Raw genomic sequence first — 23,349 nt, 5'->3', positions numbered from 1 at the left:
GCAAGGCATCGGCATGGCTGGTGGCCATGACAGTGACACTCCTAGTTGCACCCAGCACCAACAGGGAATGGGTATGCAGGCAGTATGGGCAGCTGTGATTGCAGATTTATTTTTTTAATTTTTTAAATTTATGTTATTTACAGGGCTTTTTTGCAGCTGGAGTGCAGTGGAACGGAGTTCCAGAACCTCTTGAAAATGGTCACATGGCTGGTGGCCCTGCCCCCTGATCTCCAGACAGAGGGGAGTTTAGATTGCCTTCTGTGCTGCTCCGCACTGCCTCCAGCGGTGCAGAGGGCAATCTAAACTCCCCTCTGTCTGGAGAGCAGGGGGCGGGGCCACCAGTCAAGTGATCATTTTTGCTGAGGGCAATTTAAACTTTTAAAAACTCCCCCCTTGTTCCAACTGACCCAAAGTGAGGTGATTGGCCGTGGGAGCATGCATGTACTTTGCGTGTGCACATGTGGTACCAGGGGCACCACCTCCCGTCAAGAGTTGCCTCCTGTGCTGGCAACCCACGGAGTTCCACCACCTCTTTTTCCAGAAAAAAAAACCCTGGTTATTTATATCCCGCCTTTCTCACCGAGACTCAAGGCAGGTAACATAGTGTGAGATTAGAACAATTAGTGGCAAGGACAAGGGCAGGCCTTTCCATACAGTGTGAGGAACATTTCCACAAACAATGTCATAGGGTAAATGAATACAGTTTCAAGAACGTTTCCATAAACAATGTCATGGGGTAAAAGAATATTAGTTTACAAAGATATAGTATTAGCAAGGATTCGGTATGGGGCTGAAGAATTGCTGAAACAGGACATAACTCTAGGACTTACATTGAACAACATAAAGCACAGGTAGGATATAGGAGTACATATTTAAAGCAACAGATAATATGTAAGGCAACATAATGGTGAAATCTATGGTTTCTAACTCATTAGCGAACTCATTAGCGAAATATTTCATTAGCGAAATAGCCTATAATACCACCCTCTCCGCTGAGAAAAAGGCCTTTTTGAGTAATTCAGTTTTGCAATGTTTGCGGAAAGCCAGGAGGGTGGGGACTCTCCTGACCGCCTCAGGCAGGCCGTTCCATAGGGTAGGGGCCACCACAGAGAAAGCCTGTGATGGGAGAGCTTGCAAGTGGGAAAAGGCAGGTGGGGGCACGTGGGTGGGAGGGCAAGAAGAGGAGCCTAGTAGTGGGCACGTGGGGGGGGGGGTGAACACTCTCTGTTCAGGACCTCCTAAAACCTGGGACTAGTTTTGCTTTGGATCCACCACCATAAGCAAAGTCCAATGGGTCTGACTTGTCAATCTGAAGATGGAAAACCAGAGGACCGAAACAGACCACTGACAGAGACAAATAATACGTGGGTGCTTTCTGGATACAGGAATCTGCCATACTGGGAAATAATTTTTGACTACAAAACTTCAAGAGCGCATCTGATTAACAGGAGCCTGTAAAAGGACATGAGGACTTGGTAACATGTGACTTGGCTTGAGGAATGGGGTTTTTCCCTATTTTGTAGAACGGAGCAAAAAAGGCAGCTTTTAAAATGGAAATGACTGGTGATGGGAAAGGCTCCAGCCTGAGAATCTGGAGAGCTGCTGCCAGCCACAGAAGACGATGCTGCCCTCGATGGACCAAGGGTCTGATTCACGACGAGTTTTGACCCCAGCAAAATAACTTGAGGTGAAACTGACAGAAGGGGAAAGTGGTGGAAATTCAGGTCTTTGACGCTCCAGAAAAAGCTAGTCACTCAGATGATATAGAAAAGACCAGGAGTCCAGTAGCGCCTATAAGACTAACATAATTTGTGGTAGGGTATGAGTTTTTGTGAGCCACAGCTCACTTCTTCAGATGATAGGGACTCTACCTGGCTGGGTGGGCATCCTGGCTGGTGACACGGGAGCCTCTTGCGACATCTTCTTGGCTGTGTCTCTGGCCTTTTGAACAGGCGGGGCTGCTGTTGCTTGTGGGAAATGTTGGGGTTCCCCTTCAGGGCTTCCCTCCACCTCCCTGGTCTGTTGCTGCCGCAGGGGGCTGGCATCGCTCTGGACATGCCGGAACTGCTCCATTGGTAGCCAAAACTGATATTCGATGCCAGAGTTGTGCTCCTGGAAAAGAACCTGATGAGAAAGTTGGGGCTGAGACTCTATGACAGGTAGCTTGTGAGCTCTACCTGTAGCTCATGGGATGCCATGGAGTAGCTCAGGCATCCCCTAGAAGAGCCAAGAAAAGATCACAAAAAGATCTGCCCTAGGTTGTTTTTTTTAAAAAAAAACCTTTCATCTCATAGGATTTTCCTCTGTCTTGCTTAGCTTTCTGGTACTCTTCTTAGTTCATGTTCTGATTCTAGGATACAGCAAAACTTCATAACAGGCAGGGGCTGGAGTGGGGTGGAAGAATAATGCAAGACATTTTTTCATTACTCTCATTAAAGAAAAGGCTAGCAACGCCTCTTCTACAATATCTTTGATCCCGACGAGAGATCTAAGAATCACTTGGTGGAGTTTAGTACCCCAAACAACTCTCCTAATAGCAGCGAATGTACAGGGAGGGGTGCAAAATAGTGTGTCCCTGTCGGGTTGGCTGGAATGGGGCTGAGTAAAGGGGAAAAAGTTGAGAGAGGGGCTGGCAGTCGCAGGGAAGCTGTTTCTATTGCGATCTCTGTTCTGTGTCAATAAATAAAGCTCTGGCTGGGCTCCCAAGGCGTGATCCAGTGTGTCACATTTTGGTAGCAGAGGATGGTTCCATGCCGTGGAACAGCCCCCTTTCCCCGGTTGTTCTCACCGTCCCCTCTTACCATGACAAACAAGTCCTCCTGGGTAGGCCCAGTGGCTTCAAAGCTCTCGTACACGTCAGCAGTGCGAACGTAGTGCACTTTGGTGCCCGCCACTTCATACACACCCGGCCAATCGATGGCCCAGTCCCCATTGATGATGTAACGCTGGTTTGTACTCATCAGAGCTGTGGAGAGAAGGCAGAGGAAGAGATGAGATGAGTGCTGACATTACAGGCAGGTAGATTAACAATAGCCCTGACCTGGGTGGGCCAGGCTACCCAATCTTGTCAGATCTCGGAAGATAAGCAGAGTCTGTCCTGGTTAGTACTTGGATGGGAGTCTACCAGGGAAGTATAGGGATGCTACAAATAGGCAGCCAATGGCAAACCACTTCTGTTCATCTCTTGCCTTGAAAACCGTATGGAATCACCATAAGTTGGCTGCAATTTAATGGCACTTTCCACAACAAGATTAACAGCAAGGACTGGCAGGGAAAGAGCAGGACGCCTGCCAAGCTCTAATGGCCAAGACAGAGTTGAACCTAGTGGCAAGAGAGAAAATCCAGGCTCTGCCCTCTAAGGTGGCAACACTGTTTTCTTCTAAGAGCAGAGACTTTCTGTGGTGGCCCCAGAGTTATGGAATATACTCCCTTGAGAAGTCCATGAGTCAGCCTCCCCCCCCCCCCATTCTGCTGGACATTTGGAAATTGGTTGGAAATTCTTTATTGTTACTTTTACAGTTTTATATTATCAGTTTAACAGCATTTACATTATGCTTTAAAAATGTTTTTTTTGTAAGCTGCCTTACGAACTTTTGTTGTTGAAAGATGGTCTAAAAATGTTATAATATAAATCACCTCTCCACAAGCAAATAAAAGTCCAGGAACTGGAATTCTAGTGGGGTCCACAGTGGGGTCCAATGAACAACTAGGAAGGACAGTGCAGTGGCTATAGTGCTGAACATGGAAGACCTAAGTGTAAATCTACTTTTTTGAGAAGTTCACTGGGTGATCTTGGGAGTGTCACTCTCTCTCAATCTGGCCTACCTCACAGGATTGCTGTGCATATAAAACAGGGAAAGGAGAATTCGCACAATGCAGAATGTTGGCGCCACCAAGCTACAAATGCAGACATTATACATATGTCTGGGTACGGTTGCCAGCCTCCAGGTCATGGCTGGAGATCTCCCAGAATTACAACTGGTCTCCAGGCCACAGAGATCAGTTCACCTGGAGAAAATGGCTACTTTTGGGGGTGGACTCTATGGAATTATGCCATGCCAAGGTCCTTTCCCTCCCCAAACCCCACTTTCTCCAGGTTTCTCCCCCTAGATCTCCAGGAATTTCCCAACTTGGAGCTGGCAACCCTATGTCTGGGTGATATCTGTTAATTGTATGGGTATCACAGGATGATCCTGCATGGTGCAGTGGTTAGAGTATCATACTAGGATTGGAGAGACCCAAGTGCAAATCTGCACTTTGTCATGGGAGCTTGCTGGGTGACATTGGACCAATCACATAGGCCATTTCCGCACATGTTGAATAATGCACTTTCAATGCACTTTAGCAATCCTTTGGAAGTAGATTTTTTGTTTCACACATGAAAACCCAGTTCCAAATGATTGCTAAAGAGCCTTGAAAGTGCATTATCCAATGCATGTGGAAGCAGCCTCTTCTCTCAGCCTAACCTGCCTCACATAGGTTGTTAGGAGGATAAAATGGAAGAGAGGAGAACAATGTAAGGTTCTTTGGATCAGCACTGAGGAAAACAGCAGGGTATAAATGAAGTTAAATAAAAATAAATGAACTATTAATGGAACCCAAGATACACCTTTTTGGGTTTTCTAAAAAATTATATTAGATCTAATTCTAAGGGTCAGCATTGAGGGAAACAGCAGGGTATAAATGAAGTTAAATAAAAATAAATGAACTATTAATGGAACCCAAGATACTCCTTTTTGGGTTTTCTAAAAAAATATAATAGATCTAATTCTAAGGGTCAGCATTGAGGGAAACAGCAGGGTATAAATGAAGTTAAATAAAAATAAATGAACTATTAATGGAACCCAAGATACTCCTCTTTGGGTTTTCTAAAAAATTATATTAGATCTAATTCTAAGGGTCAGCACTGAGGAAAACAGCAGGGTATAAATGAAGTTAAATAAAAATAAATGAACTATTAATGGAACCCAAGATACTCCTTTTTGGGTTTTCTAAAAAATTATATTAGATCTAATTCTAAGGAACTTTTTACGGCTTTGTTGACTGTAGGAAGAATATGTATTGCTGCTGTATGAAAATGAAAGCATCTCTCATGAATAGATTGGCACAAAGGATTTGGACTATGGCACTTTTGACTAATAATGAAACGGAACTGAGAAGATCTAAACATTGGAACACAACATTTTCTAATTGTGTACGATCATATGTACAGTTTTCCTTAACATTCAAAATAAATAAATACATTTAAAAAAAACAGGGAGAGGAGAAACATATATGCCATCAAGGACACCTTAGGAGGAAAGTGGGATATAAATATGATAGAGAGAGAGAGAGACAGAAAGACAGGCAGTACACGCCCCACCTGCTGCCAAAGAGAGGAACAGGATAATACTTCTCCTGGTGCAAGTGAAAGGGAAGGGGGCAACATGCAGAACAGCCGAGGGAAGCTGCTTCCTACCGAGATAGTTGCGGCTGCGATCCGTCACCTTGATGTGCCTGGCGCCTGCTGGGATCCGGGTCACATTCTTGTACCCGAAGAAGCCTGTCAAGAGATCAGAGAGGGGAAAGAGTCAAGTGTAGGGGGAGAGGGAAACCAGGGTGAGGTGGGGAGGAGACCGCACAGGATGTGTGCTTGGGTCCAGGGTGGACAGGAACTGCATTGGCGGGGGTGGCGGGAGATGCTTATAGCGTGACACACAGCAAGAGGCAAAAGGCTTCCTGAGACATCAAACCTGTTGGCTCAAACCCCGAGATTGTTCCCCAAATGTCACCCCTCCCCGCTCCCCTTTCTTTGACCAAAACAGATCACAATAAATGCTTGTATGTTTCAGGGGACTGGGATTTGGCATGCTCACGGTTGTGGCAAAATGTGGTGTGGAATCAATCTGGAATACTAAGAAGAACATTTTTAAAGGGGGCGGCAGCTTTCTAGTCCTCATTGTTACAAAGTTGGCTTAATAATGGGAGAGTGAGGAAACTAATATCTAACCATAATGTTGGGGATTCATTATCAGATTGCCTGATGCATAATTCTGCTGCAAAACACCCCCCTGAAAAACTCCTCCAGTACAAGGAGGGGGGGGCTAGTTCTTAAGCCATGTTTTTTCTGGGCTGCTTTTAGTTCTGGTAGGGCATACAGAGAGGAACAATACGGGTATCTTTCCTTTCTACCTACCAAAGCTTATAGCAGTCTGGGAAGAGGGAGTTTTGATCGGAGAATAGCAAACATCCCTTCCCCAGCATCACACCTTTAATTGATACCACTTTTTGCAATTGTTACTGTGAATTTAATTTCATTTATACCCTGCCTCTCTCCCCAAAGGGGACTCAAAATGGCTCACATTGTTTTCTTTTCCTCCACTTCATCCTCACAACAACCCTGTAAGGTAGATTAGGCTGAGGATGTATGATTGGCCCAAAGTCAACTGGCAAGCTTCCATGGATTTGAACCTGGGTCTCGCAGATCCTTGTCTGTCATTCTAACTGCTACTCCACACTGCTACTCCACACTGGCTCTCATCTGATCATGGGTTCTTAATAATATACATAGTTTGATCCTATACGTGACTTCTGAAATTATAGCTGAAGGCCTATCTGTACTTCCTCTCTGCTTTACCAGTTGCAAGAGGAAAAAATGTTGAAGAATACACACAAAGTGTTTTCTGATACGTTCTTTAATTTTTTTTTCAACTGTGGCAAGTGGAGTGGGGACTGTGAACCTCGTCAAAGTCACGGTAGGAGGAGGGGGCACCTAGGTATGGAACCAGAAATGGAAAGGCATGGGAAAGAAAAGAACAATTTTGATGAAAAAATCTCAGTTTTTTTCTTGAGGCCCCCCCCCCCCACATTCTTCCAGTGGGAAAATTGGGAAATTTGGAGGGGAAGCTATCTTTTTTGTGAAATGATTGAAATGCTCTTCAAAAACAGGTTTTGCTCACTCAAAATGCATAGAAGTATAAAGTTATGTAGTATAAAAAAAATTATATAAGGCAATCTACTGCATTAGATAATGTCGATAATATTTATAGTAGTGTAGACATATTTATTTATTTATTTATTTATTTATTTATTTTTATTTATTGCATTTCTAGACCGCCCTCCCCGTCAGATATGCAACATATTTTCAAGGATATGTTTATTGTTTAAATGTAAATAATTTGGGCGACAATATGCTATAATCTGTTCAATGATAATGATATACTGTGTTTAATGATAACACAAAATTAAAGAATTCAGTGTTGTCAGTGTTATAAAGTTTAACTTGATATTCAAACAAGCTGCTATTCCTGCTGAAACAGTATGAGATTCCTGCTGTCCAAATTATACATTTTCTTCTGTTTAGTACAAAATCTGTATTTTCTGTTTTCAGCTTTTATTTTTCCCTACTTCTCAGATGGCAAAAATTAAGATACATGTCCAAAGGTAGCAGAAGATCCAGCAGTCTGCTGCTCTCTCTTTCAAGAACTGGATATATTTGCAAATTTGCCTGTAGGAAACTAACAGAGTTTCATTCTTCTAAGCCCTGCTGACTTCAATGGATATGGAACGGTATAACCAGTTAGGCTTGGATGGCAAGGCATTTATAATTTTAAATTCCATAAATATGTCAAACAGTACACTTTTATATGCTAAGTTATACATGATGTATTTATGCCATTAAAGTAGTAAAATATATTCAGGTTTGATAGGAAAGTAAATGATGCATATATTTCACACACACACACACCCCACCCAATATTTCTGTCCCCTCCTGTTTTCCTCCATGGCTTAAAAATGTTGGGAAATTTGACACCTCTATGTAGAAGTTAACTAATTGACAATGCAATCCTAAGCAGACTTCAACGGACTTAGCAAGATGCAACTCTACTTAAGATGGCACTGCAAGAGTTAATTAATCTTGTATTTGTTTTTTTCCCCTGAACTGTTGTACACCAAGCAAGGTCAGCTGTAAGCAGAGAAAGTACTGGTTGGGGGGGCACTCAGGGAGAATATGAAAGGGGGAAGAAACAAGGGGCAAGGGGAGAGCATTAAAGCCAAAGGCCAAAGCATTCACCCACGGAGAACGTCAGGCATTCAATCACCAGAGGTGGGGAACGCTGCCCGGAACACCCGCTGCACGAAGACGCAGGACTCGTTTTTCCCATTGCAAATGCCACACGCATCGGCTTGGGCATCTGAACCCAGAATGCCATCGCAACCTGCTCTCTGGCAGAAGAGACAAAAGCACAGTTTTAGTTGGTGAATCACAGGGAGCTTAATTTCACAGTCAAACAACTTTGAAGGCATATTTCCTGCCCCAGTTGCAGGGCTTTTTTTCAGCAGGAACTTGGTGGAACGGAGTTCTGGCACCTCTTGACAATGGTCACATGGCTGGAGCGGCACGGAAGGCAATCTAAACTCCCCTCTGTCTGGAGACTGGGGGCGGGGCCACCAGCCATGTGACCATTTTCACCAAGAGCGATTTAAACTTTTAAAAACTTCCCCCTTGTTCCAGCTGACCCAAAGTGACATCATTGTACGGTCCTGGGAGCATGTGCACACTTTGCGCACAGGCACGTGGTACCTGGGGTACTACCTCCCACCAAGAGTTGCCCCCTGTGCTAGCAACCCACTGAGTTCCACCACCTCTTTTCCCAGAAAAAAAGCCCTGCCCAGTTGTACCAGTTTTGGCAGAAGGCAAAGTGGTTCTAGAGCCTTTCCCATTTTAGGACATTGTCTTGTGTACAAGAATGTACTTAAAGTACAGCCACATACCACTTAATGGTCTTCTTTCTTTAACCACCACCACCACCACCCCACAAAAATCTGGGGTAGAAAAAACCCTCCCCCAAATCAGTGCATTTTGCCACTGGGGTAGTTTTTTAACCCTATTGAGGCAGGGTAGTTAACCCTATTCGGGCACTGGGGTAGTTTTTTAACCCTATTGGGGCAGGGAAAATACATAATTAGTGTGTTTCATAAAACATTGCTTCAGTAAAGCCTTTTAAGGTGCTCTGGAGAGAGACAGTCCTTTATGACAACCAGGTGATCCTTCTTGATAAATAATTCCCTCGCCACAGAGCGATTTCTTGGGGTTGAAAATACAACCCAGGGTACAAGTTAAACATTATTTGTTTTCAGTATTTTGAGATGCTTTCCTTTAAAATTTATGTTACCTTTCTAATAGGTTCAAAACATAGTTTTTGTTTCTCAAGTAACTGGGGCAGAAATATAACCCCAAAGGCAGTATGTGTAAGTTTTTCATTGTTGTTAGGGGTTTAATCTGTGATTGAGGGGCATGGCCCTTTGGGCACTTGAAAAGGTACATGGGGATACCAAGAGGGCCTCACTCCAGTGTGCTGTGCAGGGGCCCTTCTGGCTTTTTAAAACACTCATTTCAGGCTTTAAAAAGGCCATGGCCCGTTTCAGACACAAGGGCCGTTTCCACATGTCTTCCCTTCTGCCAGAACATCACGGAAGACAGCATCTTCTCAAGCGAAATCGCGCTAGGAAGACGCTGTGATCCGGGATTTTTGTACGAAATTGCGTCTTCCTGGTGCGATTTCTCGCGAGAAGACACTGTCTTCCACGATGTTCCGGTAGAAGGTAAGATGTGTAGAAACGGCCAAGGATGCTATTATGTCTAGTTTGGCCCACAGACTGGGAAGATGTGGGAGGGCAAAACAATGTTTGCGAATCATTGTTAGCGTTCTGAATTGCTTTTCATGTTTTGCAAATCTTAAGTTGCCTCTGGGAACTCCCAGAGCATGGCTGTTTGAGAACATACCTAAAGACAGACCCGGGAGCAGTGTATCATTTACTAATGCTGCCTTATTAGAATTGTTGACTCGGACTGGCAGGGGTTCTCCAAGGTCATTGGCAGAGAAAGGTCCCTCCTGCTGTCTGAAAGCCAAGCTACAAGTGACGAATGACACTTGAACGGCAAGTGAACAGACTCACATGTATTCCTCCTTGTTCACTTGCACTCCACTTGCACTCCACTTGATCACCTAGTGACTTGTCACTTGTAGTTTGGCTCTGAGCTCCTTAAACTGAAGATGAATCTGGCTGCATCCAAAGCAGATACCTAACCTCCCACCCCCAAACAGCTGGCACCGCAGTTATAAGAACAGGGGTGGGTGCCCCTGAGTCTTTCATCCCAAAGCCTGATGCAACTCACCAAACACCGACCAGTGATGCAGAGATCACGAGACTCCGGATTGCAACGGGTCCCGTCCAAAACCCTTCCGAAGGTGTAGTAAAAATTGTGGCCCACTGCCAAGCAGTTCAGATCACAGAGGTTGGGAGCTGACAAAGGGAGAGTTAAAAAGGGATAGGTGAGCTTACAACGGGTGCATTTAAGGCCAAAAGGTTTTCACTTAAAGAACTTCCGGGGTCCTGATGTACCTCCCTGCTCTTTTATAGCTACTACAAGAGTCTGAGGCCTATGCCGAATATGGCTCTTTAAAAAAAAATCATTTTTTTAAAATTTTCAGTATGTCGATTATTAGCAATTGTTAAGTTGTATATTTTCAGTTACGCAAGTGGGATTTCTTAAATTGACTCTTGCCTTGAAGGTTAGTCATAGTTTAGTGCATTAAGACGTTGCAGATCTCTAACGTAGCACATCATCTCCTGGCCAGTCTGTCCTCTATCAGGTTGGTGGCCATGGTAGAGATGGCTTTCTTGTTGGTGGCTTCCAAATGATGGAACCATTTGCTTATTGAGATTTGCCCAATCCAACACACTGGCCCTTTTCAGAGAGCTTCAAAGATCTGCTGCATTCGTTTCTTTTCCCTCGCTGTCTTCTTCAGATAGTTATACTGATGATCTAAATTATATTTTGGTTTTACCCTGAGAGGGGGACTATAGGTTTTCCTAAGCAATCCTTTGCTTATTTAGTTACAATATTTTTTATACTGCATTCCAGTTGAAAGGCCTTTTTTGCGCGGTCGATTTTTGCCACCAGACTTCAATGAGGCATTTCAAGAGTTCTCTTCCGAATTTTCTGCCTGAATTTTTTGTGCGCAGGCAGAAAATTCGGAAGAAAACTCTTGAAATGCCGCATTGAAATCTGAAGGGGAAATTAAGCATCTGGATTTCGGAAGAAAACCTGAAGTGGTAGGGGGCCAAAAGCAGCAAAAATCGCCTGTGTAAAAAAGGCCAAAGTCTTGAAAGGTGCTTAAAAGATTAAATCAAATGATGAGGGCTAAAAATCATAAAACTATCAGGACAGTTATCCAAAAATGTTACCACATAAACATAATCAGAAGCATTGTGAATATGCAAACCTACAAATTAAATGTCAATACTGAAATTTCTTCATATTAGAGAGCCTTTAAAAACATAAAATGTCAAAGGAAAGGAAAATGAAGAGCTCCAGCGGAGGGCCTCAGCTTTTACTTCTATCTAATACCAGTAACGGGGCAGGGGGCAGAATCCCAGTTGGGCTCACCTCCATGGAACGGGACCCATTGATATGGGGTCTGGCTCCCTGAGATGGGCTTGCCATTGTAGAGGGAACATTGAATGGCCCGGAAGGGTGTTGATCCAGAGGGGCAATCCTGTGAGGAGGGGAGGAGACAGAAAGGGTATCATGGAGTAATACAGATAGCAATATGCCACAAAAACATAAATACTGGGTGATCACCCCAGGGGTTCTCCAGTTCCATATGCATGGCCACTAACTAGATCAGAACCATTACATCACTCAAAAGAGCAGGCTGACAAAGAGGGGAATCCACACTTCAACTGCTTTATCACCATCTATCTTGGGGGCCGCACTACGTTACCGTTTACAAGAGTCTGCCACAGGGACGAAGCCTTACTTGAGCTGTGAGTTTCCAGTGACAGCTCCATTTAGAAGCGCCATGGAGGTCCAATTTGGATTGGGACCACCTTGAGGGGGAAGGGGGGGGGCTTCTTCCCCCTGCATGGAAGTTGCCAGTTAAGGCCAGTGTTCTAGTCAAAATGGCTGAACTTTAGTTCACTGTTGTGAGCATTTGCAGGCTCTGGCCTACCTTAAAAAGTGCTGACTAAGCTGATCAGCAACACCTGCAAGCAGTTTCTGAGTTCCTCAGGGATTCGACCTTGGGAGACTGTCTCAGAGAGCCTCTATCTGTCCTCCCTAGATGTTCTCACCACTGTAATGCTAATTAGCATCTTGGCCCTGATTGGCTCCTGAGTGGTCGGGTGATGTGCTGAGTTCTAGAAAAGATGGCTTCTCAGCTCATCCAGTTCCCTTCTGTGTTCTTCGGCCTCGCCATGTCCCTGTGCCAGGCATGGAGAGGGCATGCATTTTGCCAGATGGGTAAGATGAACAACATGCAGTGTAATCCGCCCTGAGCCTGCTGGTGTGGGGAGGGTGGAATATAAGTTGAAGTAAATAAATAAGCAAATGCATGCCCACCAAAGATGCTTAAGGCAGTAAGCTCTTAAGTTTTAGATAGGCAGATTTTAGTTAACAACAGTAAGGCTTCCTTGTTTTCTATCTGTTGTCTGTGTCTGAGTGCCTTATGCCTTGCAACACTCCTTAAAGATAGTAAACTATGCTTTTAATTAAGCTGAGTCTGGCTATATGACTTGGACATGGGTACACCCCAGAACGAAACCAGAGACTGGAAAGCTGGGAAGGTAAATCTTTCAGTCTCTCATAGTAAAAGGGAATTGCTTCCTGCCCGCCTGACTGTTGGAGTGGCTGTTATCGGCGCCCAGAGTAGGAGCTTTGGGGCGGCTATCCAATATTCGCCCCCCCCACACACACACAGCTTGTTCCATCAACAAGACCGAAACCAAGAGGGGAAGTCTCCAAACAACATCTAACAACAAGGGGAACCAATCCAAGGGGACTAAGCACTATATACACACTATTAACAATAGTAACAATTTTTATAACTTTTTGTATAAAGTGCAGGTGCTCAAAGTGCAAGATATATAAAGTGCAAGATATATAAAGTGCAAGATATATAAAGATATGATGTTACAGTTAAATTCCTTCTATCACCAGGGTCAACACCCCTAGTAGTCTGCTTATTGTCTAATAGTCTGATTATTGTCCAAACCAATGCAGACACTGTAAGGTAAGTATACAAGGTAAGTTCATAAAGCTTTGTTCCTTTTAACCGATGTAATCCTTTTTCTTTCTTTCTTTGCAGGCAAGCAGCCGCTGAAGAGAACCGAGTCTCGTCCGATGTAGTTCCGGTGGGAAGCAAATTCGGGAGAGCTGACAACGGGTGTGCTAGCAACTAAAACATCCCGTTTCACAAAGCTTCTTCAAAAGCCATAATAAAGTTGCTCATTCATACATAACAATCTGTTTAGATGCATTGGTAATGTTCTAAGTAAGTTCATCAGCAAGTCAAGTAACACCCCCTGGGTCATTTGGGCTTGGGAAAACTGCACTGGGGGACGGTGGGTGGCAAGAGTGCCTCCATGCTGTGTTCCTGATCCTAACTGGCCCCTGCCGCACTTTTAAACGGAGTTGCCATCAGGAAGTTGGCCGCTGCAAAATGGCTGTAAGCAGGTCATTTTGCAGAAAAAGAGTTGGAGGAATTCATTAGCATAACTCATTAGCATAACCTATTAGCATATGCCATGCCCCTTGACAGCCCCGGAAGTGTGTCATTAGCATGCCTGATTTGCATATGCCACACCCCCAGACATCACCTATCCTGGCTGTTTTGGACCCAATCCTGGTCATTCAGGACCAAAATTGGGCCCAAAATGGCAAAAAGGGGCTGAAAATGGCTGAAAAGGGGCCCAAAATGGTCAGGATCGGGCCACTGCTGAGCGGTAGAGTGATCCACCACCCGTCAGAGGCCTGATCTGGGCCATTTCAGCCCCAATCCAGGCCAAAACGGGCCCCAAATGGCTGAGAGTCAGGTGGGCAGGGCCACCTGTCATGTTACCTCTTTGGGGAACTGCCGGAACTGCGTTCCTGCACGTTCCCCCTCAAAATGAGCCCTGGCTGTAAGTTCCTGTAGCAAACTCATCTGAAAGGTTACGTGTAGTTTGGCCCTCGGACCCTTAAGACTTAATGCCCAGCCTGGGTCTGGGCACTGAAATCTCCGGATGCCTTCCAGTATCTCAGGCCAACACAAGAATGACACACACTGTAAGTATTTGCATAACGGCTTGTACTCACATCCAGTTCACATACTCGATACTGCCGGGCCTTTCCCTTGCATATCTCCTCCTCAGGAAACCTGCATCCAAACAGGACACCCAGTGAGAGGCCAAACTTTACATCTGGCACACGTTTTGTTCCATGAAATGCTGCAACTAACTAGCCCATAACATGCCATGGTCAATTAGATTTCCATAGTACTGCATTGCTGTGAACAGCACAGCGAAAAATACACACTGAATTAAGAGCTATTTCTTTACCATTTTTTCCAACAACATCCAAGGAAGACTGTGCAAATGAATTACAAGAGATTTAGCTATTTCCAGCTTGCCCTTTTCAGGGCTAGCCTGTCCTACATCTTTTGATGAAACAGCAGCTGGCTGTTGCCTTACTTTACCTTCGACAGGCACCACAGGGTGACAGCTTGGAGAGGGGCTGTATCTCAGTGATAGAGCCCCTATACTGCATGCAGAAGGTCCTAGGTTCAATCCCTCACGTTTCCACTTAAAGGATTTCAGGCAGCAGGTCTTGGGAAAGGCCTTTCTGTACTTGGTGGTGGTGGAAAGTGCTGTCAAGTCATAGCTGACTTATGACAACCCCTGCTAGGGTTTTCAAGGCAAGAGACTTTCAGAGGTGGTTTGCCATTGCCTGCATCTGCAACCCTGGCCTTCTTGAGGGTTTCCCATCCAATTAATAACCAAAGCCAATCCTGCTTAGCTGCCAACTTGATGAGATCCAGTCAGGTCCTGCCAATCAAAGGAGACAATGGAAGCTAGACAGACCAATGGTCCTACTTGGCAGAAGCAGCGTCAGGGCAAAAACTGGCAGCTATGGCTCTCCTGTTTTGAGCCAGAGAGAATGTATCTCCTCTTGAAAGCTGATGTTGCAATAGCCAGGGTCGATCAGAACAGGCAATGCAAAGCTAGACAATAAAACATAAGACAGATTTATGTATTTATATGAGCCTCACTACAAGTGACATTTTACATGTGAAGGGCACTTGATCATTTTCGCAAGTCTTTCTGGGAACTGAAGTCCCTCTCCCCCACCCCTTTTCCTTCTGTTCCTTCCCCTCTCTGTTAGAATGGCTGCCTGAAGAGACAGAGAAAGCCTACGGCAACAGCAGCTTCTGCAAATCATCTTGCTGGGGGGTGGGGGATGCTCTGGAGAAAGCTGACATGTCGGTGAAGTCCTAGTGTCCTTCCCCTCTCTGTTAGAACTGTTAGAATGGCTGCCTGAAAAGTCAGAGAAAGCCTGCGGCAACAGCATCTTTTGCAAATCGTTCCTCCAGTCAGAAGCCTGCTCAACGATCTTTGGGGGCGGGCAGCTGCAACTTTCTCAGCTTTCTCCAGAGCATTCCCACCCCCCTCCCCGAGCAAGGCGATTTGCAAACGCTGCTGTTGCCGTAGGCTTTCTCCGTCTCTTCAGGCAGCCATTCTAACAGAGAGGGGAAGGAACAGAAGGAAAAGGGGCGGGGGAGAGGGACTTCAGTTCCCAGAAAGACTTGCGAAAATGATCAAGTGCCCTTCACGTGTAAAATGTCACTTGTAGCGAGGCTCTATGTTTAAATCTGGATCTTAGGGCTCATACGGACAGGACGGAGACTGGTGCTCGCAATCCATCCATCTAATGCAAATGGCTGGCTCCTGCAGCCTCCTTTTGTCTCGCAGCATAACAGGAAAGTTTCACCTTTTGAAATTGGCTCCTTCTGCTCTGCTGTCAGCAGCAAAACATTAGCATGAACATGTTTGTAGCGGGGCAGGCGAGCCAGTCTGGGATAGTAAGACTGAGCAGAAACTGAAGGGTTAAATCCTTCCTCTCCCTTTCCCGTGAGCCCCAGGTAAATTGAGGGTTGGAACCGACGGATCCATTCTGCTACAAAGTGGCATTCTACTCTAGAGCAAGGAGCATTTCCTGACACAAGGATCTCTTGCAGCGGGCAGGGCTCCCTGCACCAGAGGAAAGCACCACGGCTAGTGGAATGGATCCGGTCCTGGGGCTGCATGACCTTCCAGTTTTGTCAATGGACCGAGACACAAGATCTTCATCTTGTTATTTCACAGCACTGGAGAGTTGTGACAAACAATGTGCAAGAGAGGACAATTCCACTCTCTCCACTAATTGTATTATAAGTTTCCCGGAAATACCAGATTACAACTGAAGATCTGGAACTGGCAGGCGATCTATCCATAGCTTGCAGGACAGACGTTGCCAAAAAAAATGGGAAAAAATGATTTGGCTCCAGCAGTGGAAGAATGGAAGACAGAAAGCATTTGGCCAGCATTCCTGATGAATATGCTGAGATCTCAGCAGGTAACTCCCAGTCTACACAAAAAAATATCCAAAACCGACAGAAAAGGAATATCTTTAGTTGATCGTAATAAAGGGATTGTCTTTCTGTTGCATTTTGACGAATTATGTCATCTCACATCGTATAGGGATTGTGGACTCTGCACACCGAGCTAACTGCAGGATAAATAATGGGCTTTGGAATCAGAAAAGGCAAAATAAATAAATAAAATTGATTTTGTTGAATAGGAGGGAATGCCTCTTCTAAGAGGACGCAGATGTCCTGCTGCAGCACTGACACAGGCCACCTCAAAGGCAATAGTGTGTTCTTTTCTCCCTCCCCCACAGTCCACTGTCCCTCTCGCACACACTTACCGGATGCACCTCCTGGTACGGAATGAGGCGCCATCTCCACAGGTGCTGGAACAGGCACTCCAAGCGCCCCAATGTGTCCACGTCCCGTGGCCTGGCTGGCGCTTGAGACGAGACCGTGGGGACAGGCCGAGCCCCAGAGTCCTGCCATCTGTCCCCTACTTAAAGGAATATGACAAAGTCACAACTCTCAGGACGGTCGACAGCCTTGCTTTCGTTTCACGTAACGATGCGTCTCTCGTCAAACCTAGATCAGCTGTTTGTGGGAGCGTGACCTACGCACACAGACCTCTGCATCCAGTAAAGCAGGGAAGATGCTGAGTCTCTGCTATGCAGAGACGTGCTGTCGGCCCACGGATTCAGCAGCCGAAAGAAACACGGATTGCTAAGAATGAGAGCCTTGCTACAAGTGACATTTTACAGGTGAAGGATAAAGGATAATTTTCGCAAGTCTTTCTGGGAACTGAAGTTCCTCTCCCCAACCCGTTTTCCTTCTGTTCCTTCCCCTCGCTGCCTGAAGAGACAGCGAGAGCCTACGGCAACATCAGCTTTTGCAAATTGTCTTGCTGGGGTGGGGGGGAATGCTCCGGAGAAAGCTGAGAAAGTTGCAGCTGCCTGCCCCAAAGATCATTGAGAGCACGCTTGTGACTGGAGGAACGATTTGCAAAAGTTGCTGTTGCCGCAGGCTTTCTCTGTCTCTTCAGGCAGCGAGGGGAAGGAACTGAAGGAAAAGGGGTGGGGGAGAGGAACTTCAGTTCCCAGAAAGACTTGCGAAAATGATCCTTTATCCTTCACGTGTAAAATGTCACTTGTAGCAAGGCTCTGAGCCTCCGAAGAAAGCTCATTAACTGAAGTTTACTGGGAAAGGTTTTATACTTATTATGTGGTCTCCACATGAATGCACATGCAAGCAGCTGGTTTGTGTGAATGTGTGAACTTGCATTCATTCTGGTTTCGGACCCCAGTTCGTGCAAAAATCCAGGCTCAGACCACGAGAACTAGTGATCTGTGTGTGTTTCTCTGCCCCTGTCAGTAGCACAAGAGGAATGGAGGGGGAGATCTGTGTGCCAGCAGCAGGCAGCCCCCAAATCTTGAAGGCCTTTTCATACACCGGGCTGAAATAGCCTCTCTTTCTGCATTTACATGAAGGTCATCCCCATGGGCCAGAGAGAGGCCTTTGTAGCCCACCATGCATATGGGCTCATGTGGGATTTACAGTGAAATCCTAAGCAGAGTTACTCCAGCCTAAACCCTTTGATTTCAATGGTCTTAAACTGGAGTAAATCGGCTTAGGATTTCACAGTTAGTGAGTGAAGTGAGAACACTGGAAACATCATATGAAGGTGCCATATAGATGGAGGAGATCCCCAACAAAACATAAAACATAAAAGGTGGGAACCTGCAAGGAGCCGTGGCTCATTGGTAGAGCCCCTGCTTGGCAAGCCGAAGGTCCCAGGTTCAATCCCCAGCATCTCCATTTTAAAACATCAGGTAGGAAGTGATGTGAAAGACCTCCACCTGACGCCCCGGAGAGGCATTGGCAGTCTGAGCAGACAATGCAGATCTTGATGGACTGAGGGTCTGATTCGGTGTCAGGCAGTTTCAAGGTTTCAGGGAAGGGGGGGGGCTCATGATAACACCTTCATGCAACAGTGTTCATCACACACACCTTTGCATGAAGTCAGGGCTGTGCAATAGTGAAGGACTCTCCAACACAAGGTACAAATTCCTCAAGTCTGGCACAAGGGTTTTTCATCAGGCGTCCTTTGCAGGTTTTTCACTGGGAACTCAACTCACAGGCGCACGAGGGTGGATGCGGGAGGTCTGATTTGGCCTGAGACCATGAGAGATGGGGCTTAAGCCTTCCCCTCCCCGTGCCATTTCCCTGACCTAAAACAGCTTGGAGGGGCATTGTTTGCTCTATTGGGGGCTCGACAGGGCACATTAGGGTTCCGCAATGGGGCAATTAATGGCCCATGGGGCTGTTTCGGGGCAGGACAATGGTACCGAGGAGGGAGTCACCATAAGCACTCTCTCTCCATATGCTGTGGTCCCAATCTGAATTGGGCCCCCTTGATGCAACTGGGAATTTTGTTCCCAGTAGACAGAATTCGCGATGCATGTCTGATCGAAAGTTCTCCTGGCAGATCTGAACGCAACCCAAAGGCTTTGTAATGGGTAGGGAGGCCCTCGGAGAGAACTGAGGCGCCACAAACCCAGCCCCCCTCCCTGCTAGGCAGCTTCTCTCATTGTCTATGTCATTTTTGTTTCTCTGTTTTGTATCCCTTTCACTCGCCCGATTAAATTCTGGATGTTCTTTCCACTGTCTGCTTTACCTCTTCCCAGACTTTTGGAATGGAATTTTTTATAACGGGTTTCCTTTTCGAGATGCAAAAGAAAACAGACACACAGACACACACCAAGGCACCTTCTGATTTTTTCTTCGGGAAGGGAAACTGGTTAAGCTAGATAATAATATCTCTACCCTAATCAAAAATATCCAGATGCAGATTTGGAGGTTGCATAATCCCCAGCGAGCTGCACTGGGAAAAGAGCAACCTCTGTTTATGAAGGAAAGGTCAAAAGAATTAAATATTTATCACTGGACTAAGCAACAGCTAACAAGACAGAAGCATTGAGAATGTAGGCCGAAGGTGGAGGGCTTGACTGTTGCAAGGCGGGAGGAGGAAGCAGAATGGGAGGTGGGGGCAAAAAAGTAGAGGAGGGCTGGGCCACCTTCTTTTTGCACCAAATCCTCCTCTTGGTAAGCTACAGCAGCATCACTCTGGCTTAAGAACATCAGTTGTAGGAGGAGTGGATCCACCTAGTCCAGATTCCTGTTTCCAACAGGGGTCAGCCAGAATACAAACAGTGCAGGAAGGCAAGAGCTCTCCCCTGCTCATTGTTCCCCAGGCAGATTGCCTACGAACCCTGAGGATCCGCGTATTTATTGCTGCCGATACTTGCTGGTAAATTCATGGCTGATGGATTTATTTAAGCCCCTGCCATACTAGACAGGATTGATCAAAATAAGGCAGAGCCACATGTTTGCATGACTTCTAGGAAAGTTTGGACTCCAGCATCTCCTCTTCTGAAATAACACAGTGCTGAATCTGTTGGATCAGAACAGGTTGGGGGCCAATCACCCAGCTTCCAACCTCCAATGATGGTCTCTTGCTGGAAGGGATGACCATCCTCTGCTATTTATCCTGCATACAGTGTACAGAGGTAGATTGCCTCTACATGTGGAGGTTTTGTCTAACTCTTATAGCTAATAGGGGCTGAGAGGCAACTAAGAGTCAATCTGCCTTTATTAGGCTTAGGTGCCAGATGAGAATTTAGGCATCTTTGTCTGGCTGAGGGTTTTGTTTGGTTTACAGTCATTCGCCCTTGATCTGTTTGCTGACATGCACACACACCGACAAAGACAGAGACACAGAGTCTCTCTACACAAGACGCCTTGGCATGTTTTTGCCAAGTGTAGAGAGACGGGAAGCATAGTTTAAAATGAGAAAGCCAGCAGAGATCACTCCTCAGAGGGTTTGTTAATTTCATCTGCACCTCCCTGAAGGCTCTGTCAATTTCATCTCTCCAGTCTAAAACTGTGGGATTGCATCCAGAGGGCAGCAAGGAATAGAAATGGGCTGGAGCTACCTTACAGAGCCAGGCTTGGACCAGGAGAGGTTATAATGGGCTGAAGATTCCCATCTGGCATTTCACAGCTCCTTCACACAGCTCTCACGTATAGCAAAGCCTTTGCCCTGCTGCCGGCTCTGTCTTTTTAAACTACCCTTCCTGGCTACCATTGCATCTCCCCAAAGATGTTCTTCAGCGTCTGATGTCTTGTGTAGAGACAGACACATACCCCTCTCTCTTTTTATCTGCTTCTACTGAAAAATGTTAAGTAGAGCTATGTTCTGTGCGGAGGTTGCTAGATTTATTCTGTGACTAGACCTGCATGATTTTTATGTTTTGAACACTGATTTTTTTAAAAAAAAATTGTGTGTTTTAATCTTTATTTGCGGGCATTTTTCAGTGGACAGATGAGGCATAAAAATCTGTAAATCAGCACAAATATATACGGGATGAGAAGCTCCCAAAGGTGTCATATATCCGTGAGCACATTTTTAAATTCACCCGCAAGTGGATCAAAATGTCAAGGCTGTATCCTGAAGGGACGAGCCTGGGAAGAGCCACTTTGCTCTGAAAGGGTTTCAAAGGCTCTAAGTGATACTGGAAACCAAAAAAAGGAAAGCAGGAATGAGGAGAAAAGCACTTCTTTCAAACCAGCGTGTTAAGGCAACTTTGGCCTGCAGAGGATACTTAGCTGACTTCAGTGGGTGCTGGGTATGGTTAGTATCAGAATGTGCCCTGGGCCTGCTGGGAAGAAAAAGCAAAAAAAGGAAGTAGGGTTGCCAGCCTCCAGGTGGGGGCTGGAGATCACTTGGAATTACAACTGCTGTCCTGGTGACAGAGATCAGTTCCCCTGGAGAAAATGGCATCTTTGGAGAGTGGACTCTATGGAATTACACCCCACTGATGCCCCTTCCCTTCCAAACCCTGCCCTTTCTACAGGGCCGGATCGAGGGGGAAGCAGGGGGGGTAGTCTGCCCCCGGCACCACCAAGGAGGGGGTGCCGGGCACAGCTGCCAGCTGCCGGGAGCACGCAGGCAGCCTCCAAGTCCCCCCACTCTTCCTTTCTTCCTTTCAGGTGGCTGGGCTTGCTGCTTAACCCCTGTCCTGTGGGGCAGACAAAAGGCAGCATGGGGGGCTGGGAGGCCACCTGTGCCATTCACCTGCCCCACAGGACAGGGGGCACACAGCAAGCCAGCCGCCCCCTGTCCTGTGGGGCAGTTGAAAGGCTGTGCGGGGGGCTGGGAGGCCACCCGTGCCATTCGCCTGCCCCGCAGGACAGGGGGTGGCCATCCGCTGTCCTGTACTGCGGGGCAGGCAAATGGCGTGGGCGGCTTCCCACCCCCCTGTGCTGCCTCCACCAACTTCACAGTGCGCCAGGGCACCCAGTTTGTTGCACGGGTGGCACACTTCGTCCTGCGTGATGATGAGAGAGGCTGGACTTGGGTTGCCCTGGGCACTGGCAACCCTAGATCTGGCCCTGCCTTCCTAGGCTCTACCCCTAAATCCCCAGGAATTCCCAACCCAGAGTTGCCAACCCTAAATGAAAGCCATTCAGTTGAAAATATATTCACCAAAGAGGCCATAACACACTAGCTTGAGAGTCCCACCCCCTATTTTGTTTTTAACCTCCAGCCTGAGGAAGAGCTCTGGAGGACTCAAAAGCTTGCACATTGTGTCGTGCTGTGTTGTTTTGGTTGGTCCCCATTCAAAGATATTACATGGGTTCTGGGTTTTGCTACGGGCCAATAGGGCTGCTTACTTTGGAGGTATATAATAATGACTGTGTTGGGGTGCGTAGGTCACTCACTCATGCCAGCTCCATAAAAGCTGGCACATGAGGGTTGCTTCATAGTCATGGATGGTGTTGGCATTTTGCAGAGTCATTATACATTTTGAAAGGCACTTACAGCCATTTTTTAAAAATCTATCAGTGGGGGCAGGGTCGTAGCTAGGGCTGCCAACTTCCAGGAGGGGTCTAGACATCTTCTGGGATTACAACTGATCTCCAGACAGCAGAGATAAACTGCCCTGAAGAAAATGGCTGCTTCGGAGGGTAGACTCTGTGGCGTTATACCTCACCAGCGTACCCCCAAATCTCCAGGAAGTCCACAACAGGCACACATTTGTTTAGTGTTACATTTCCCCATAAAACATGTGCTCATTCTTGCTGTCACAGAATGAGATATACTGTACCTACAATTATCAAGTCCCCGTTTCAAAGTTTGCTATCTTTTTAAAAATGTAGAGTATGGTGTGCTGAAGTTAGCAAAAATTCATTCAGTAATTGCCAGGCAAACATCTAGGAAATTTCCCATTTTTAAAGAATTTTTGCTGCCTGCACCTATTATCTCCAGTTACGATGAATGGATACAATCCATGTACAGTGTGCACTTGATTTTGCTTGATATGTGTGTTGAGTCATTCTCATGCTATGCTGAACACATGTACAACATGTGATCCAAACCCCACATTTATCTAGCTCCTAGTCCCAAATTTCTAAAGTAGCACAGCGGTTAAGTGGTTGGGTTGTTTCTGTATCGCAGCGGTTAAGCAGTCAGGCTGCAAATCCCAGCACTGCTATGAGGACAGCAGGTGGTGCTGGGTAAACTATTCCTCTCAGAGCTAAACTACAAGAGATGAATTACACGAGGACACGCATGAGAAGGGAGTTGCAGTGTTAGCCGGGAAGCTGAGTTTTAAAAAACAGATTGGAAGGCTGTGTCAATTTCCCCTCTCTACAGAGCCAGCAAAGATGGCTTCTCAGAGGGTTTGTTAATTTCCTCTTTGCCTCTGGAAGGCTCTGTCAGTTTCACCTCCCCTTCTAGGAGGCAAAGAGGAAATAAACTAACCTTCTGAGGAGTGATCTTTGTGGCTCTGTAGAGAGGAGAAATTGACAAAGCCTTCACAACTGTCTTTTAAAACTTAGCTTCCCAGCTAACATTGCAACT

At 46.1% G+C, this 23,349-nt stretch overlaps 1 protein-coding gene across 1 annotated transcript in view; it reads right to left on the bottom strand.

Annotated features, from left to right (window-relative positions):
- Positions 1 to 23,349, bottom strand: part of ADAMTSL5 (ADAMTS like 5) — a 44,808-nt gene that overhangs the window by 5,564 nt on the left and 15,895 nt on the right. The window contains exons 4-11 of the mRNA XM_054981966.1: positions 16,769 to 16,923; positions 14,123 to 14,183; positions 11,435 to 11,543; positions 10,160 to 10,287; positions 8,082 to 8,205; positions 5,459 to 5,542; positions 2,802 to 2,965; positions 1,872 to 2,124 (exon numbers count right to left, since the gene is read on the bottom strand). Of these exons, the coding sequence (XP_054837941.1) occupies positions 1,872 to 2,124; positions 2,802 to 2,965; positions 5,459 to 5,542; positions 8,082 to 8,205; positions 10,160 to 10,287; positions 11,435 to 11,543; positions 14,123 to 14,183; positions 16,769 to 16,923 (1,078 nt within the window). The remainder of the gene's footprint in view (positions 1 to 1,871; positions 2,125 to 2,801; positions 2,966 to 5,458; positions 5,543 to 8,081; positions 8,206 to 10,159; positions 10,288 to 11,434; positions 11,544 to 14,122; positions 14,184 to 16,768; positions 16,924 to 23,349) is intronic.

Source organism: Eublepharis macularius, chromosome 5 (genome assembly GCF_028583425.1).
Source record: "Eublepharis macularius isolate TG4126 chromosome 5, MPM_Emac_v1.0, whole genome shotgun sequence".
Lineage (NCBI taxonomy): Eukaryota > Metazoa > Chordata > Lepidosauria > Squamata > Eublepharidae > Eublepharis > Eublepharis macularius.
The sequence above is the reverse complement of the archived record's forward strand: the minus strand, read 5'-3'. Positions and strand labels throughout refer to the sequence as shown.